Genomic DNA, 18,047 nt, shown 5'->3' with positions numbered 1-18,047 from the left:
TATCATGCTAGTTATAGAAGTCAGTCTTCACAGGAAATTACTTTGTATTCCCAAACACAAAAATCTTTGATCACTTAAAATCTGTGCTGCTTAAGAAGAATTACTGTGCACAGTCTGTGTATAGTTCAACTAGTATCATGCCCCCCCTCCTTCCCTAAGTGTCAACACTATAAGTAGCCTTAGGCACTGAGGGTACATCTAGATGACAGTTGTGAACTCAGTCTCTCCATGGTCTGATCTAGGTGGACTCGGAATAGCTCTAAAGTAGGAGTTTTGCGACTGCAGTTAATACAGACCTGAGCTAATAAGACCTGCTTATTATAGACAGCTATGATTCTCGGTATGGTTTGTTAGCTCATGTGCAATGTTTCATTAATAGCTGCAACACAGCATCTTCAGAGCTGCCTTGTGCTTAGCTGACTGGGTAGAATGAGCTACTGTCTGTTTGCAGAATGCTATGCAGATGTGTTCCAGATCTGATGGTGGGAGGAAGGACTATAGATTTGACTGGAGGCTAAAATCAAAGTAGTGAGCCCCTGTGCCACTTCATAAGTGATGAGATTAGTGTCCACTGGTTGCAAGTTGGAGTATGCTCCTTAGTAGGATGAAGAGATACCCTCTTATGACTGAAGGGTAAACTGTACAGTTTGAATGGTATGTGCATCACTGCAGACTGCTGTCTGGCCATTGTGGATTTATATTTCATAAATAGTTTAATCTTACTTGATGTGTTTCAGTTTACTAATTCTTTGAACTATTTTAAGGTGTTCTGCAAAGGTCTTTAGTGGTATTTATTAAACTCAGAATTACTCATTCTTAAAGCTTGCTCTTTTTTATAAATTGTAATTCCATATTTTGCCTAAAGGTATCTTTAATCAGACTGCAAATTGTATATAAACTTAAAATCAGTGAGGTTACTGAGTGTACAAAATCCTTCAGTTTTTCTCTGGCAGAAGAGCCATTGCTATTTCAAAGTGGTAGTTACCCTGCTGCTTGGCACAAGTTAGCACTTCAAAAGCCTTATTGCAGCATGCTCACAAAAGGGGTGTGTGTTGTGTGTTTTTTTTTTTTTTTTTTAACAGTTTGGTTACAGTGTACATAAGGTGCAGCTTAAATGCTGAAACAGCACCTTGGCTTCTTTCCCAAAAGCCTGTTCAGAAACCAGCAGCAGTTTCATCCTCTTCTTTAACATTGTTTGCCTTGCAGGTGGTGCAGCTTGTTCTGCAGAGTAGATATCTGCACTGAAACACTCCCTTGCAGTCTGCACTAGGGAGAAATGGAGCTGCATGTTCAACAGAAATCAATGTTGCAGCAAGGTTATAGTATATAGAAATGAATGTGTTTCATCATCAGGCAAAATAGAAAGCTTCAGAAGATGTTATCTTTCAGCAACTGAATTTATGCCTCTTTCTTTCCTTCTAGAAAGATGTGGATACTTTGCCCTGTCTCCAGCGTTTGTTCCTCAGCTTCAATAATATATCTAGGTAAGGGGAGTAGCAGTTTGTTTTCTATCAGTAATTTGAGGTGTGCTATTAAAGCTGTATTTTATTAAATTTTAAATTCTTACACTATGAATGCAGATGCTTCTTTGTAACATGTTAGACTGCATAATCAAGCCATTATGTATTTCCTACTTTAAACATGAAAACTTCTTTAAACCTTTGGCATTTAAATGTAATTGTACTATGGAAATTACTTTGAAAATTCTACTTTTCTTTTAAAGATGATCATATTTATAATTATGAAAATTAGAAAAAGTAATATGTTTTATTGTTAAACTACATATCTGTTAAAGTAGTATTGCACAAGGCACTTAAATACAGTGATTGCATATTAAATGAAATATGAGCTTGGCACAAACTGCTGAGTCAGATTCTGCTTACTTATGTTGATTAGAGTATTTCACGATTATATTTTACTTGCCCATTTATTAGTAAAGCCTGAAAGGTATATTCATGGTACTTTCACTTTCAAACCAGATGGTAGAAATAGAATAACTCAGATTTTTAAGAAAGGCTTCTGTTGTTTCAAGCAGCTAAGCATACTTTGTAATAAATAGATTTGTCTTCTATATCTTCTATATTTTTTAATATGCATGCATCTTCAGAATCTGCATTTATACTCATGCCAATATTAAAAAAAAAAAAGCTCAAAAAAATTGTCCCTGCATTAATTTTCAGTTTGAGTGATATGGGCTTGCCTTTATCCCTTAATCATCACAAGCCTTTACCAGATTTATTTTGCTAGAATCAGATAAATAGGGATAGGGAAAAGATGCTTCATGCTCTAATTACTGAAAAGACTTCATTGTTGCTGTGGTACCTGTTTTCTTCTGTAAAAATGTTATACTTAATATGAGCTTTTTATTGTAATAGCTGCTTGAATGGTTTAAGTTGACCTGCATTATGTTTTTTGCAGACAGCTCCAACCTACTTGTCTGTGTTCCTTAGGCTCTTAAAGTACCGATGCAGTGATCTCCTAAATACTCATGGGTATTAAGCATTTTAAAAACTCACAGATGAACTTCAGGAGTGTTTAATATACTCTTCCCTTCGTTCATCTGTTAGTTTCTTTACTTCATGTTTTAAATTGGGATAATGAAGAGAAGGATTTGCTTTTTTCTTTTTTTTCTTCTCTCCTGCTGGATAATTCCCAGATTTGAAACATGCCATTTGTTGTGTTTTTCTAACAAATGTCTTAGCCTGGCAAGAGCAGTGGGGGGACTGCAGTAGCTGGTTCCCTTGTCATCGGGGAGCATCACTGCAGTCAGTGGAACTTCTGTATGTTTTTTATGTACTTAGTATATTTCATGTGGTTTTCTGACTCCTTTCTCACATTGCTTTATGTAGATTCATTGTGTTATTTTTGCAGTGTGCAAGGAAAGAAAAATGTTTGCGACTTTTTTGCAAGTTTCTTAAAGAAGATTTCTCAAACTTTACATAATCAGTTCTCACTTTGTCATCAGTAGCTTGTTTTGAGTATATTATCCTGATTTTTATCTTTTATTCCTTGGAGCTTTAGTTAAAATGTTAGTAGATCTAGTCTTAGCTTCATACATGTAAGCTAGAAATACTTACTTTGAACAGTCTTGCAAATATATAATGTTAACTTGGTTTTAATTTGTAGTTGGAATAGATTTAAAAATAAAATCTTAATTTTAGAGAAAAAAGATATTTCCCTGCTACAAATTTTAAATACCTATATAGGTAGGTAGATGGATGGATTGGTTTAACTCTTCAGGTGCCTGTAATTATATACATTAAGGAAAAAAAAAACTTTTTTGATTATAGTATTTGGTTAGGTTTTTGAAGTAATGACATTCCGTTGCATAATAGGAGTTTTGAAGGCTAAATAGCCTCATTAATGCTTCATTTTGTGTTATGCTGTAGATATATCACCTAACAGCAAAATGATTAAATGTAACAGTAAGTTCTTGGCCATTTTCCGTAGCCATCTGATACTTGGCTTGATGCTTTTGAACTGATCAAAGAAGTTGCCTGCAACCATAATAGTAGTGAATTTCAGTGCTAAGTCCGAACATTCCTACAGCCCTTTTAAATGGCTTTATTTTTGAGTTATCTGATTTTCCTATGTGCCATATGGTAATCTTTAAAAACAATTTTCTCTATAAACATCTGTCTCTATCCAATGACTTCTAGGTAATTAGTTATAATAGATATTCTGATTCATTCATCTGTAGATGCATGGAGAAAACCTGCAAGTGGAAACAACAAAGTATGTTGCCAAAAACTGGATATATTTGTATTATGGATTCATTAAAATGTTTTTGTAATGACCATTAAAAAAAAATCCTTCAAAAAAAATTTGAAGTGCTTCAGAAGATAAAGTACTTTTCGAGGATTTCTTAGACAGTGTTTCCATGTAAAGTTGTATTGCTTTCTATTTTTATGTCAGCAAGAATCCTTGAGTCTTAAATAGATACACACTGAGATATATGAATTGTAGTTTCAGTAAAAGATTCAGGATTGCCTTTTTAAAATTGTCTGTAGCTAAGACATATGAATCTATCATAGGTTTCATCACTGAACAGTCTTTTCCTCTCCACCTTCAGAGGAGGCCTCAGAATGCTGCTGTTTCTCTGCAGATCTTTCACTAAAGGTATATGTTAGCAAGATAATATAAGCTAAAACCACACACTGTGAAAGTTGGTGCAGGTCTGAAACAAAGGATTTCCCATTTCTTCAGCCCAGAAAAAATTTAGCCATTACAAACTGAAGGTATTCATTCTGTATGGCTGATTATAGTTTGTGTCTCTAGAACTAGTTAAAAGGAGGAGTGAGAAATCAGTTTTTGAATTTGTCAGGTGGTACTGGGAAGAGATTACAGAAATAATTTTCTTCAGGAAAGATACCCCACCAAGATTCAGAAGGAGGGTTATTATTGCTTGCATTTTATAATGTGAAAAAAGGAAAGACTTTTTTTAAACAAACATGTATTTTCATTATTATACTTTGCTCCAGGTCAGCACTATGTTTGCTTTTTCATTTGCATTTGCAAGCGTTGTATTTAGCCGTATTGAGAAAAATGGCTACCAGTTCAATAGGCCTGGTGATTGTTTTCTTGACTTGGTTGCTGAACTGGACACCTGAGAGAAGGAATGTTCTTAGTCTAATCTAAACAAGTTTTTTTTTTTTTCATCAGAATGAAAAATTATAAATACTTTTGTTAAACATTTATACAGAGAAGTACAATGGGAACAAAAGACTGATTTGCGGTAGAAATGTCTGTTTTCATAAGTAGCTTAGTTGTTAGAGACTTGGGATGGGAGACCCAAGTTTTCTTCGACTGAATGTTTTTTGAACCTACAACTTGAGCGTGTTACCACCCAAGTTACCATACTATAGTATGTTGCTTTCCATCTTTTTTTCCAGAGCTTTTCCACTTTGTGGAACATGTTTTTAAAAAGTCATGGGTGCAAGCGTAGAGAGGAAGGACAATTGTGTTTCTCAGTAAGCAGGCTGTTTACCAGAAGACAAGTGTTCCAGTTCGTGCCTGCTAAATATTTAGAAGAGAACCAGTATCACTGGTGGAGGTTGAACATGCACCACTCCGGAGTACTCTGCTTCATAATTGCGGTAGTCACATACAAGGTGGGAGAAGTGTGTTTGTATCCCTTTTGGCAGAGGAGAGAACTGGATGGACTGGAGGACTCCTACCTCTTGACAGAGTTCTCAGAATGGTCTACTTTGTGAATATGAAAAAATCTCCAGAAAACACTTTTGGGTAATTTAACCTAAATTCACACATACTGTCTGTATTACTGAAACTGCTACTTGAGGTGAATTCACCTTTGCTAGAAAGAAAGACAGAAAAGGAAGGAGAGCTAGTTGCTCCTGGTTCCTGCAGGAGAAGGTTTTTCGGAAAGAAGGGTAAATGTTCCATCTGAGCACTAGAGGAGAGGATTATTTGAGCCAGTTTGAAAAAGCATTATCTGCAGCTGCTTTATGTGAGTGGCTCAACTCCGCTGTGGTGAACAGAGGCCAGAGAGAGCATTGAGACGTGGCCTCTTGATTCGCATAGAGTGTCAGCACTTACCACTGTTGCGGTTGTCCCTGTGGTGGGAAACAGACAGAAGCTTGTTTGTAAAGTATGCGGTCTGTTTGGTACATGTATTATATTAAAGCTTTGCTTCTCTTAGGATTGGGATGCCAGTGTAGTAAGTACAATATATTGTTTCCTACACTGAATTTCTAGAGCTTTATTTTTCATATGTATATGCAAAGATCTGAAAAGTTCACTGGTTTGCACTACTGTTTGCTCTAAAATTGGGTTACTAATAGGGCAGCTAAAAGCAGGATAAAGCAAGCACATCTGTTTTAGCTCCAGAATTAATATTCTGGTATGCTGAAGTGCTGAGAATTTCAGAGCATGGCAGTATGTTTAAGTGGAAGGTCTTGAAAACACTAGCAAACTTTCAACTTTTCTGTCATTTCCTGAAGATATTGGTTTTACTTAAATTCTGTAAATCATATGTAATGGTAGGAGTACTATTTGCTTAAATGTTTGGAAATGCTTGGAGTAGAACCCTTTAAAGAATATATTGAAATTATTTGAAACTAATTTTGAAGACCAAATATTTTCATGTTTAAAACAGTTTGTCAAGTAAAATCTATTCTAGTCTAACAGAAATTCACCATTATCCTTTCTTCTGCTAAAATATTTGAGTTTGCTTTGCTGACTTCTGTGATGTGTCATTTGGGAAAATCATCTTTTATCTTCAGAGGATGTTGAATAGATATTTTAAGTAATATGTCAACATGATCTTCCAATACTGCAGTTAAGCAAGCTGTTTTATGGAAAGGTAACCAGGACACAAAAAGGAGCAGAGAAAGCAATAGTCAAATTTTTCATCTTAACCCCATGTACCAAAAAAAAAAAAAAAAAAAAATCATATATGCTAAGCACCTGCGCTGGTTCCTTTGGAAGGCAAACAGTTCATTTTTCATTAGTCCTTGTGTTGTTTTAATCTATTGAGCAAAAGGGTAGTAGAGTCTTCTACTTCACTCTGTTATTTTTCATACCCAGCCACTGGGTATGTCACGTTGAAGTTACGTGTGTGCCATATTAACTGTGTTGTTTGTTCTGACACTTTTCTTGGAAGCTTTCTTTCTGTCACTCCTGTTGGCTTATGCTGGTGTCCAGATCCTTAATATACACAGGCCATTCTTCTGCTGGTTAAGACTGAGAGCTATTTGGTGATGTTTGTTTTTTTTGTTTGTTTGTTTTGCATATTTATTTTAGTTGTGGAAATGTTTTATCTAATATCCAGAATCTTTCAGAGACATCTCATTTTACATCTGACATTATGGTAGCTCTCTGGCCTTTTGCACCTGAATGTTAGTCCTCAGCAGATTATGGTATGCTTTTTGAAAGTTGAGTGATACTGATGATAAAGGCAGTTGCCATTTTCTTCAATGGCAGTCTTTAGTCTGAGCATCTGTATTGCACATCATTTCTGAGTCACAGTCCAGTGCATGTTTTAGGTTTTGCATCCTCCTAAGTATTATAGTGGAGGAAGACTTTTCCTGCCACTAAGAGTAGTAAGATCTATAACCAGTTGATGCAGTCAGTAGGAACTCCATTTTTGGATATTCTGACAATAATTCCATATCTTCCAGTTCAGAAGTAGTCACATTTCAGAACTTCATTAAGTGTTTCTGCTTGTCTAGCAAAGTGATGCTCTTTATTGTTTATATTTTGATGTGATCATCATTCATTCTTTTGTTATTTTCAGTTTTTTTAATTGACTTGGTACTTTTGAGAATGGAGTTATTTTGTACTTTTATTTGAACTTGGTTGTTTAACTTTGTAACAGAGACTCAACACTTCAAAGCCACAGGGCGTGAGGATGGCCGCAGTTGTACACGTATGCACTGTAATCAATTTCTTAAAAGGTGTTGGAGTCCTATTTACTACTGTGAGTGTTTTAGCTTCTTTTAAAAATCAGATTAAATAGTTCCCTGATATTAAAAATACAATTTATCTGGGTCAGCTACTTTCTTATCAAATTTTTTCTTCAATAAAAGGAAGAGCATATAGGCTGTACATCTCTAAATACATTTTACATAGGCCAATTATTTTTGTCAGGAAACCAAACCAGCCAACTCTTTAGTGTATGTAGACAACTTGGAACAATAGGCAGATCTGTTTTAAAGATACTATGACACTTTTGTATTTGTTTTTCTTTCAATATATAGTAATGTCACAAACACCCAGGATCATGCTGGTGTCTTTGTACTTGACTTTTCTTACATTTTTTGTGGTTTTCATGGTGGTTTTAATGGCAAATGCAATTCATACTATTTGGGGGCTCTAAGTTGATATATATACTATTTTAGTTTTTTTTAATGTGAAACTATATTCCTTTAGTTAACAACTTCTCTTTATTCTGCATCTCTTTATACCTGTGTGTGGAGAGACAAAGTAGAACAGCAGCTGTTCTTGACCTTTCAAAATACTTTTAATTTGATTTGTCATATATGATATGCTGTTTTCTTCAGTATAGAAAAATATTCTTTCCTTAAGAAAAAAAAATCTTCCGTCTCAAAGTTCTTCCTACTCCATGGCATTAAAACTATAAACTTTTTTGGTTACAGTTTTGAGGATATTCTGTGCCTTGCTGATTCCTCATCCTTGTCAGATATCACCCTTGATGGCAATCCAATAGCTCAGGAGACATGGTACAAACACACTGTTCTCCATCATATGATGCAGCTCCGACAGCTAGATATGAAGAGAATCACAGTAAGAAATATTCTATAACATATTTTTGTCAAACTTACTAGATGTTTAAATTTAAGAGTAAAATGTAGAGTTTTGTATATAGAGGAAAAAAATTGCATTTCTTATTTTAATCTGGAATTTAATGATATTTAGACATAAAATATTCAAAGCTTTAACCCTTTTATTTTGCTCAGTATTATGTAAGGGTGTGCTTCTTTGCTTCACTTTATTTATTCTTAAATGTTTAAACTGTTTTTCTTCATTAACAAGTACTGGGTCACCAAATGCCATGTGACAGTGGTAGAAACTGTAGAGCTTTTTGTTCAAACTTTCATTTGATATATACAGTACAACATATATGTAGACGTAAACGTACAGACATAAACGTAGTCTGTATTGGCTTGTTCTGTAGCTGAAAAGTGACAGCATATTTCTTCCAAAGCAATAGTCTGTTTACCCTAAAAAGAGCATTATTTTTATCCTCTTTCATTTAAAAATTGTGTGTATTTTTGGTCTGCCTCTGTAAGCAAACCCACTGATTGCACTGTTTCTGTGTGTCTGTCTGCCTTTCTCCCTACCTTGAGTAATCTGCTCTTCCCCCTTCACTTCAGCATCTACTGGTCAAGTTCAAGTAATCTTGATAAGGAGAAAAGGACTTGTGGACAGCTAGCTTCCTACAGATTTCATGAAAATATGCTGTGAGGTAGAGCATGTATGGAAATTAACTGGGGCCTTGCCATTAAGGCATCTATTTTGTCTCTTAATAAAAGAGTAAATGTGCTAATTATTCTCTATCTACTCTGATGTGTAAGCTTGACCTGCTTACAAGAGGAATCCACATAACAGCAAGATAACAGGTATAATATGCTTAACAACCAACAGTTATCGTCTTTGACCAGATGCTGATACATCTGCTGTATTTTAAGTGCTCATTTACTTTGTACAAAGGCTGTAATGCATTATAAATTGCACCTATTGTACCATCTATCCTGTTGTGTTGTAACCAAACCACTGTGAATCTAAAATAGACCCAATTATGATGTAAAGTATAACATGTATGGGGAAAACATGTATTCTAAAGGGGTTTACACCAGTATCTAGAATACTCAGTAATCATTTCTTCCCATGTATTGGGGGATTTTTTCTTTTTGAATTTATACTGACTTAATTGAATACCAGCAAATTGCTTTGCTTTTAAACTGTTTTCTTAGTATTATTTCAGAAACCTGAGTAACATAAATAAATCTGTACCCTGAACTTAGGCCGCAGAGTGTGTGTGAGGGAGGTCTTGTTTTTTCCCCCCTAAACACAGTGGAGAGAGATTCTAGTAGTACTCTCAGCAATGGAAAAAACTGCAGAAAGAGCTCTAAACCCTTTTTAAACTCTATGGGCTCTGCATGGGAAAGAGCTGTTAGAAGTGCACAACCATGGGAAAGGCTTAGTCTGGATTCGCAGCTTGTTAAACATCAGAGGATCAACCACAAGACAGAAAGCCATAGAAAACCAGGCTTCACTAGTTGTGCTGCTCATAAAACTACTTGTAAAAGGAATGTGTTTTGCATTCTTTTTATTTGCCTTCTGGTTTTTGAGCCTTGAATTTCTTTTTAAACTTTTCTTCATGTAGAGGAGGCTATATGCTTTTTCCAATAAAAGTTGTGTTACCCAGATATTCATATGACTTAAGTATCATGAGATTTGTGATAAAATTAGAGAGTTGGCAATGCCAAATCCAGCTATTCTGACTAGTAATGTGGCATGCTGTTGCCATCAAACTTAAGGGTAAATGTAACTCAGTGGGGGAATGGAAGTACAGTATGAGTATATGCTTTTTCTCACTTGATTAGTAGAATCAAACTCTAATTACACTAACAAAATCTTTTCTTCATTAGTTTGAAGTATGTCCAGACCATTCTGAACTTAAGTATTGCTTTGTCTTGCAAAGAATTGAGAGTTGAACCTGGACATTTGTTCTTTCTGACTAGAAATTCTTCACTAACCTGATCAGAAGTTCTTCTGCTGGAAAACTGAGTTTTACAGAGTTGTTACTTCTGCTTTCAGCTTTTTAATTGCTGTCTTTGCTGGGGTGAGAACTATTTCAAGTTGGAATAAAAGCTAAAGGATATATTCAAAAATTTCTGAGAGACTTTGCTTATTTCTGTTAGTTTTCAAGATGTCCACTCTGTGGTGCCAGGCCTCTTTGCTAGGATTGCCTGGAGAAAGGGAACCTCAGGGCAAAAGATGGATGGTAACTGCCTTAGGGAGCTGCTCAGAAACATATAGCTGCCCTGCAAATAAAATACTCTGCACTTGGAACAAAATCATTATGCATTGTAGTTGTGTTAGTATTTTGTAAACCAGGACAGATTTGCTTTATTCAAGAGAATGCGTCATATTTTTACAACTTTTTAATTTTTTCCTGTGAGGAAGTTGGGGTTTTCTTAGGGCATCTCATTCCTAAGCTGTTTCTGAACATAAGGGTTAAGCTTTTAAACCCCTGAGGCATGGACCCAAAAAATCATTGGGAGTGAAGTTGGAGGGAGTTAGGCACCTGTAATGAGTTTGGGCTTTGCATATCTATGAAAAAAATTACTGTAAGGCTGTAAATGCTTATCTGTTGTCCACACTAGAAGATGAGTTCCATTTGAAAAAACCTGTCCACTTGCTGTTGCATATCTAAAACTTTGTTTTGGAAATCTTTTACTTTCTCCAAACCTGATAAATTAATGTAAAGGCTTAAGGGGTGTGTGTGGGAAAGGCTGAGTTACAGTGGCCTGACAAATTCCCATGTGTCACCTGTAGTAATCATCAGTAACCATCTGTTATTTATACCTTTAGTCTGCCTCAGTTGTGAGGTAAAATGATTTGATTTATGGCTAAATGAAATAGTTTTATATGAAGTTGAAGTGTATTACAGTTAGTGCGCTCCAGTCACGTCTATAGTCTGTTGCATTATCCGGTTAACATGCTCCAGTGGCTGCCTTTCTGGGCATTGAAGCTTTTTGAATATGTTTTGTAGTTTGAAATTTTTCAAAAGTGGACTTATTCAGTAGTGCATACAGTTCAGCTTTCCTCTAGTCTTTCATAAGTTAACAGATATTGTCTGCCTCCATAGAGTAAATATTTAAATATGAATGAAAAGTATGCGTATCTCTTAGCGTGAAATAATTTAACTGGGAACACAATTTCTATCCCTCACTTCATTACGGTTTCCCAACAAAATCTGCTATGTATACGTTTGTTTTTAAATGCACTGTGGTTTCTAGATCAAAAGTTAAACTGCATATTTTTAACAGTAAAACTTTGCTTCTTTTCACTTTGAACTTAGACTTAGGGTGCTTAGATTGGGGATGGGGGGAGCTAGTTGTGGTTTTTTTTCTTAGGCATTTCTTTGGATCGGGGAGTTTATTCTACTACTTTATCCAGAACAGAATTACATTATCCATTCCATCAGCTGGTTACACTTCCTCGCTTCACAATAGTGTTCTAGTTCTTTACAGAAGAATATCTAAAAAAATTTTTTTTCTAGCCCTTAAAAGATACCTCAGGAACTTCCAGATTTGTTCTTGCTGATAGTAATCCTCCCCTTTAAATAAGATCTTACCAAAAAAAGAGAAGTTAATACTAAAAGTAAAAAAGGACATATATCTCATTGTCAAATATAATTTAAAGATCAATGATTGGTCAAAAATTCTGTATTTATTATTTTCCATGCATATTTTCCTGCTATAAACATGCTTATATTCATATTTCATTCTTATATTAAATCAGCCTATGTGGTATATGTAACATAGTCTGCCATCTGCAAATATAGGGCAACTGAATTTTGTGCAGTTTAAGTGTACTGTGTTTTCTATTCACAACTTGAAAACTCAAGTTTATATTCCAGGCCATATTTCATATTCTCCTAATTTTTTGCATTAGCTAAAGTGATATTAGCTAATCTATATGAAAATTATTAGAATAATTTTAAGGTAGATGTACTATGGAAATAAAACATTGCATTCATTCTTTGTAAAGTTATCATCTTTTTCAGTCACTTGAATAGTATCATCTTTTGGAAATAACTTGTTTGAACAATGGTAAGCCAGTTGTGAAGAATATGTGCATTCCAGTATGCTCTGTTTAGGATCCATCTCAGGTCTTGCTGGATGTTACATCCTATAAGACTGGTGGCATGGCATAATGATAGGCTTGGCTAAAATTAAGATTTGTAGAGTTTTTGTTACAATAGTGCACAATTAGCAGCAGGGGGAGCTATCAGTATGCCAATACTATGGAAATAAAGTTTTTGGTAAGGATGATAATAGCTTTATTATGCCTTGTTTTTTTTTGTGTTCTGTCACCACTGTTGCTTCACACTGAAAATGTAAACCTGCAGCCTTAAAAGCTCAATCCAATGGTTTCTGGATTGCAGAAGGTGAGACTTTTGCTTCTTTAAGAATTATTTTTCTGTTTCTCTTCATGAAGATGGCTTCCTAGTTATTTAGTAAGCTTTTAGGTGGGAAGTGGAGAAGCAGTAAATGGAGAAGATTTCAACATAAGAGAGGACATCCAAGTTCTTTCCCAATGGTCTGGCATCTTTGCCTTCTGGAAGAGTGTCTGCCCGTCTCTAACAGAGCTACGGCGTTTTGGTTTCTCCTGTGGTCATTGTAGTAGTTGACTCTAGTATGATGAATTTTTCTTTCCTGACAGACTGGTAGAGTAGGACATTTCCCTTCTTCCACAGGTGCTCAGTGTGCTGCTTCAAACACCCAGCTGGGATTTAAATTACTGTGAGGTATACTGGAGATGTTCTTTCAATAGTGGGTCCTGACAATCTGGAATTAGGATTGAATTTAGGGAAAGAGGGCAAAATGGGTTTGGACCAGTTTTGTAGGTGGCAGAGCTGTCAGCAATTCTTTAACAGAAATCAAATATGCATTATTGTTAGCCTAATATTTTATTGTTTTGAACACACAAAAAGACAAGACACAGAAGATATGGTTTAAAATAGCCTTAGTTCATCTGGGAACTATCAAGAGGAGACATAAAGTTACTGACAATAGCAACGGAATGATGAGGAGAAGCAAAGAAAAATGGAGATGGAAAGAGTTTCAAAAGAGCTGGAGCTAAAAAAAGAATGGGTGATAATGAATGAGTTGTGGCAAGGTTATTAAAGGTTTTGTTTTATAACTTTGTTTTTTCTTGATTGATTGCATGTGTTCTGTAAGATTAATCAAGAAATGTATACTGACTTGATTTCCATAAAATGTAGATTTTGGCCCTTGATCTTTATGCAGATGTTTTCTCTATCATTTTGCTTCTAAGAATACTGAGTAAAATTTGGATTTTTTTAGGCCAAGTTTATTTTTCTGTACAACTATAGGTAAGAAAGTGTTTTTTTCAATGCCCATAATTAGTATAAACTCTTCATGAAGAAAGTCTTATCCAGTTAATTGAAAGGCTCTTGTCAGAACATAATTTGCATTAGCTCATTTCATTCTTTGTATTGAGGCTGCATTGGTGGAGAATGCACTGCACTGACTATTGAATGAGGGCAGTAGACTGTCGTGTATGGAAATAGGGAAGATAGTGTCAAGAAGTATGTTTCTTGAGCTGAATTAAAGGAAGGCTTTATGAGGTGGCAGAGAGGGTGAGAAGGGATATTTGTGGAAGTGGAGAGAAAACTGAATTAGGGAAGTAAGTTTGTGCATGTTTGTCTTAAAGTATGAAGGAAAAACTTAAGTTGTTTCAAAAGCAGGAGTATTAAGTAAGTCTATTTTGCTATGGATTAGTGCCCTTTGTTCTCTAACCCTCTCACCTTCCCCAGTGTGAAAGACAGCAATACTTCCGTTTGAAATGGAATGGGTAGTTTCTGTTTCCTTTCCCGTGGTAGGAATACTAGATTATATTTCTTGTCTTTCTGTATTTCCAATTTTAAATAATCACACTTTCAGGAATAAAACGTAATTTGAGACTTCTAAACATACTTTTAAGATGTTATTTAATGTGCTCGAAAGTCATTAGAGAAGTTTAAGACTCTGAAATTGTAAAAAATCTTGTTTCTTTAGGAAGCCAAGTTTAAAAGCATAAACCAATGCCAAATGAATAGATTTAAACAGAAAATAAAATAAGCTTTAAACTGTTTTCTGTACAATTATATCATTAATTTAGTATAATAGTGTTTATATGTTATGTTGAGGCTGTTTTCAATTTAAGTAAAGACAAACAACGCATTTTAATGTGTAACTGGGATAAATAGCTGTCATGAGAATCCTTGTCTGTAATTCTTAATGTTTTGTAACGTACCTTGAGGACCAGTGTATTTTTATCTTGCATTAGTAATTACATGTTGATGTTTGTGGCACGTATCTGGAATGGGTTTTATTTCATGATTTTCACAGCCTCAGCCTGTTACCCTCCTGTTCAGGTATTTGGCTTCATTACACAGTATTTTGAGCTAGTAGGTTCTGTAAGGCCTTTTGTATCTGTTTTTAGAATTTATTGTTGATGCTCCTTTTAGCAGAAACATAGTGACCTCCTGAGGTCCCTTCCAAACTGAATTATTTTTTATTTCTATGACATCAGCCCCTTGGTAATCCCCCATTCAGGAAGAACTGAGTAGACCTGTAGCAGAGGAAGCTGCCAACAAAACTTCATCTTCAAGAGGTCATAAGCAGCTTTTAGAGGAGGAAAAAAAAAAAAAAGTTGGTCTTATTTGTGCTCCAGGGAAATGTTGCATAAGACTGATAAGAAGTTCCCCTACCCAGAGACTCATGCCTTAATCTGAATTAGGGTAGACCACTTGTTTAATATATGCAGGGTAGGTTAAAGTCATAGAGAGACAGTTTTGGAGTTTCTTTAATCACTTTAAAGATTGGTGTCAAATTCTGTGGTTTGCCATTGGGCTTCAGGTGAGCTGTATACGCATAAACAAATGCCCTTGCTGTGGAAACTTAACTTAAACTTTGGAAATGATTTACCTAAAGATGTAACAGCAATGGTAGGTGTGAATTTCCTGTCTTATTTCATCTTCCAGTAAGCATTCATCCCCATGCTTAGGGGTTCTTATGATACTCTGAACACAGAATAAGCTCTTTGTACAGAAAATGTGAAATATAAATGTTGTCTTGGTTGATGAAGCTTTCTGTTTATTTTTGTTTGTTAATGCACTTAACTCACAAATTTCTGGAAAGTGAAAGTGAAAAGGAGCTTTTTCTTTTAATGCAAACCAAGCAGTTTCTCTATGTTCTTGGAAGACACTTTAACAGAAACACCCAAATAGCATATGAATTAAAACAAGTTAAAGTATGCTTCCCAAATATTTGTGTTGGAAGAACTCTAGACTTTTTACTCTGTAGTGAACATTTTTTTGTTACTTGAAAAATATATGTTCTAAAAATACCGTGCTGTGAGAATGTTCAGACTTTAGTAAATAGGCAACATTCAACCTAATATGGCTGTACTGCAGCATTAAATTGCTATGCCAGGAGAATTAAACATCTTTGCTACATGACTCACTTAGGAATCAATGCCTCTCTTCTTGAATGTGAATAGATAATAATATTGATGAGAAATATTGTAGTGTATTATAGTTAATTTTGAAAATATTGTTTATTTATCAAGTTCTGTTACTGATTGAGAAAAGTAAGCCACTAGAAATAGTTTATATTTATAAAAATTAATCTTCTTGGGTTAGAATTCAGGCATAAATGGAATTCAGCCCACTCACTTTGTGTATTTTCATATTAAAAAAAAGCTATTAAGTGCAATAACTGGTACAAAAATACTAAGAATATAACGCACTGTTATATTTTGAATGCTCTTTGAAAAGGTATACTTGTCATGTTTTGTGCATTTTCAAAGGACTGTATGAATATTAATGTATAAATACCTTTGTCTTTCGTATCTCAGTCTGAGTAGGTATCTGTATTTCTTGTAGATTTCTTGAGGAAGCTTTCAAGTTTTCAGAAACATTTATGGTTTGGTTTTGTTCCTTTACTGTTTTCTTTTTATTTTTCTAATGTTTACTTAACAAGTAAACATCTCAATCCTACTCACATTAATGAAAACAAAGAATTCTCATTGCTTTTATTAAGAGTTGCATTACCCTCTAAAATAAAACAAGCCATTCACATAGATTTATAACCTTTTTCTTCCCCAGAATTTTGTTTATTGTTTTTTATGGGCCTCGTTGTTAGAAGAAATTAACATGTCAGATGGATGTGTTGGGATTGGGGGGGTGTGATAGGTTGTGGTGCCTTTTAATCCTTAAGAATCCAGTCTCCAGGCCACTTGGAAGGTCTGAGTAGCAAAATTTCTAAATCCATTAGATTTTCTCCTGTATATTCTTTATATGTCCATGTCTTGTTCAAGGCATAACATACTGATTACTTAGTTCTTAGACTCAGGTCTGTTTTCAGGACAGTGGAAAATCCCTACTACTTAATTTTCCTCTTTCTGCCTTTTGTCAAACAGCAAATGGTTGCAGTGTGACAAAGTACATTGTTGGCAATTAGTTGTAGAATAACTAAAGAAATGCAAAAGCAAAACTTGGAGAATGAGGTGATGAAAACTTATTTTTTCTCATTGTTAAAAATTTTTTTAAGGGTAGTTTGAATGTATTTTGAATATATTTTTATCCTCTGTCTGCTCTATTATCGTATATGGGGTAGCAAATGGGGTAGAGATTGTTTTTGAGGGTTTGGATTTTTTTTCTTTCCTTCCTCCTTTAGGAAGGACTAGGTTGACATCCTTAAGATGTGTTTGGAAAATCATAAGATTCACTATGCTGAATTTTTCAGAGGTTTGCTTTATTTAAAATGCTGAAATAATAACGCCTAATTTTTGTACAACATTTCATATTTAGTGCTCAAAGTAACAGAACAGTGACACTGCTCTTCTCTGATAGATGGAGAAATTGTGATCCAGGAAAGTGGTTTGCAGAAGCTCATGCGCAATCCTTTGTAGAACTGGGAAGAGAACTCATGTCTGCTGAGCCTTTTTTCTTTTCCTTCGTTAAACTCTATCCTTAGTATATGCTAAAATTAAATAATAAGTAATGGCATTAAACTTAGAAATATTTCTGATTTAATAAAGCAAGCAACAGATTTTAATGTGGTCTAAATAATGTTTCTCTTTTCAATTTGTTAACTTTCACTCTCAAAATGAATATAACTGTTGCACTAATCTAGTCATTACAGGGCATATGTTGTGTGCAGTCAAGACAGGCAGTTTGAGCGTGACTAGACACTTCAAAACTATTGATCTTGGTTGGGGTAAAAAAGGATATATAGCTTCAGTCTGAATTTGCCCAAGTATGTGTCATAGTCCATGTGAGTTTCTATTGCCTGTGCCAAAGCCTATCTATCCCATTGTATTCTCACTGATACTGTTCTAAAGGTGTATTATCTTTCAAAAAAAATATTTCGAATACCCCCATTAAGGAGTATGTTAATAGTTTATCAGTGATATTTTTATAACCTGGTCCATTTCTACTTTTATAATATTGTTTTTTCCTTCATCCAGGAAGAAGAAAGGCGCATGGCATCGGTTGCAGCAAGGAAAGAGGAAGAAAGAAAGCGTGAAAGCCATAAACAGACCTTGCTTAAGGTATTTTCTATGATTGATTGAAATTAGATAAATATACTGTAAACTAGTTTGCAGTAATATTCTACATCCTGATATTTTTTCTGTAGTTTTTCTATATCCCATATGCTTCTATCTCTTTAAAAAATTTTTTTTACAGCTTAAACAGTGCACTCCACAACTGAAACCCTCCTCCCTAAACCATTCAAGTTATACTGTAGCAAAAACCCAACTGA

The 18,047-nt window shown here is 34.8% G+C and overlaps 1 protein-coding gene across 1 annotated transcript in view; it reads left to right on the top strand.

The window, feature by feature from the left end:
- LRRC49 (leucine rich repeat containing 49) overlaps positions 1–18,047 on the top strand; it is a 60,529-nt gene that overhangs the window by 24,414 nt on the left and 18,068 nt on the right. Inside the window, exons 8-10 of the mRNA XM_067305690.1 lie at positions 1,423–1,484; positions 8,118–8,265; positions 17,752–17,835. Of these exons, the coding sequence (XP_067161791.1) occupies positions 1,423–1,484; positions 8,118–8,265; positions 17,752–17,835 (294 nt within the window). The remainder of the gene's footprint in view (positions 1–1,422; positions 1,485–8,117; positions 8,266–17,751; positions 17,836–18,047) is intronic.

This window comes from Apteryx mantelli, chromosome 15 (assembly GCF_036417845.1).
Source record: "Apteryx mantelli isolate bAptMan1 chromosome 15, bAptMan1.hap1, whole genome shotgun sequence".
Taxonomy (NCBI): Eukaryota; Metazoa; Chordata; class Aves; order Apterygiformes; family Apterygidae; genus Apteryx; species Apteryx mantelli.
The sequence above is the reverse complement of the archived record's forward strand: the minus strand, read 5'-3'. Positions and strand labels throughout refer to the sequence as shown.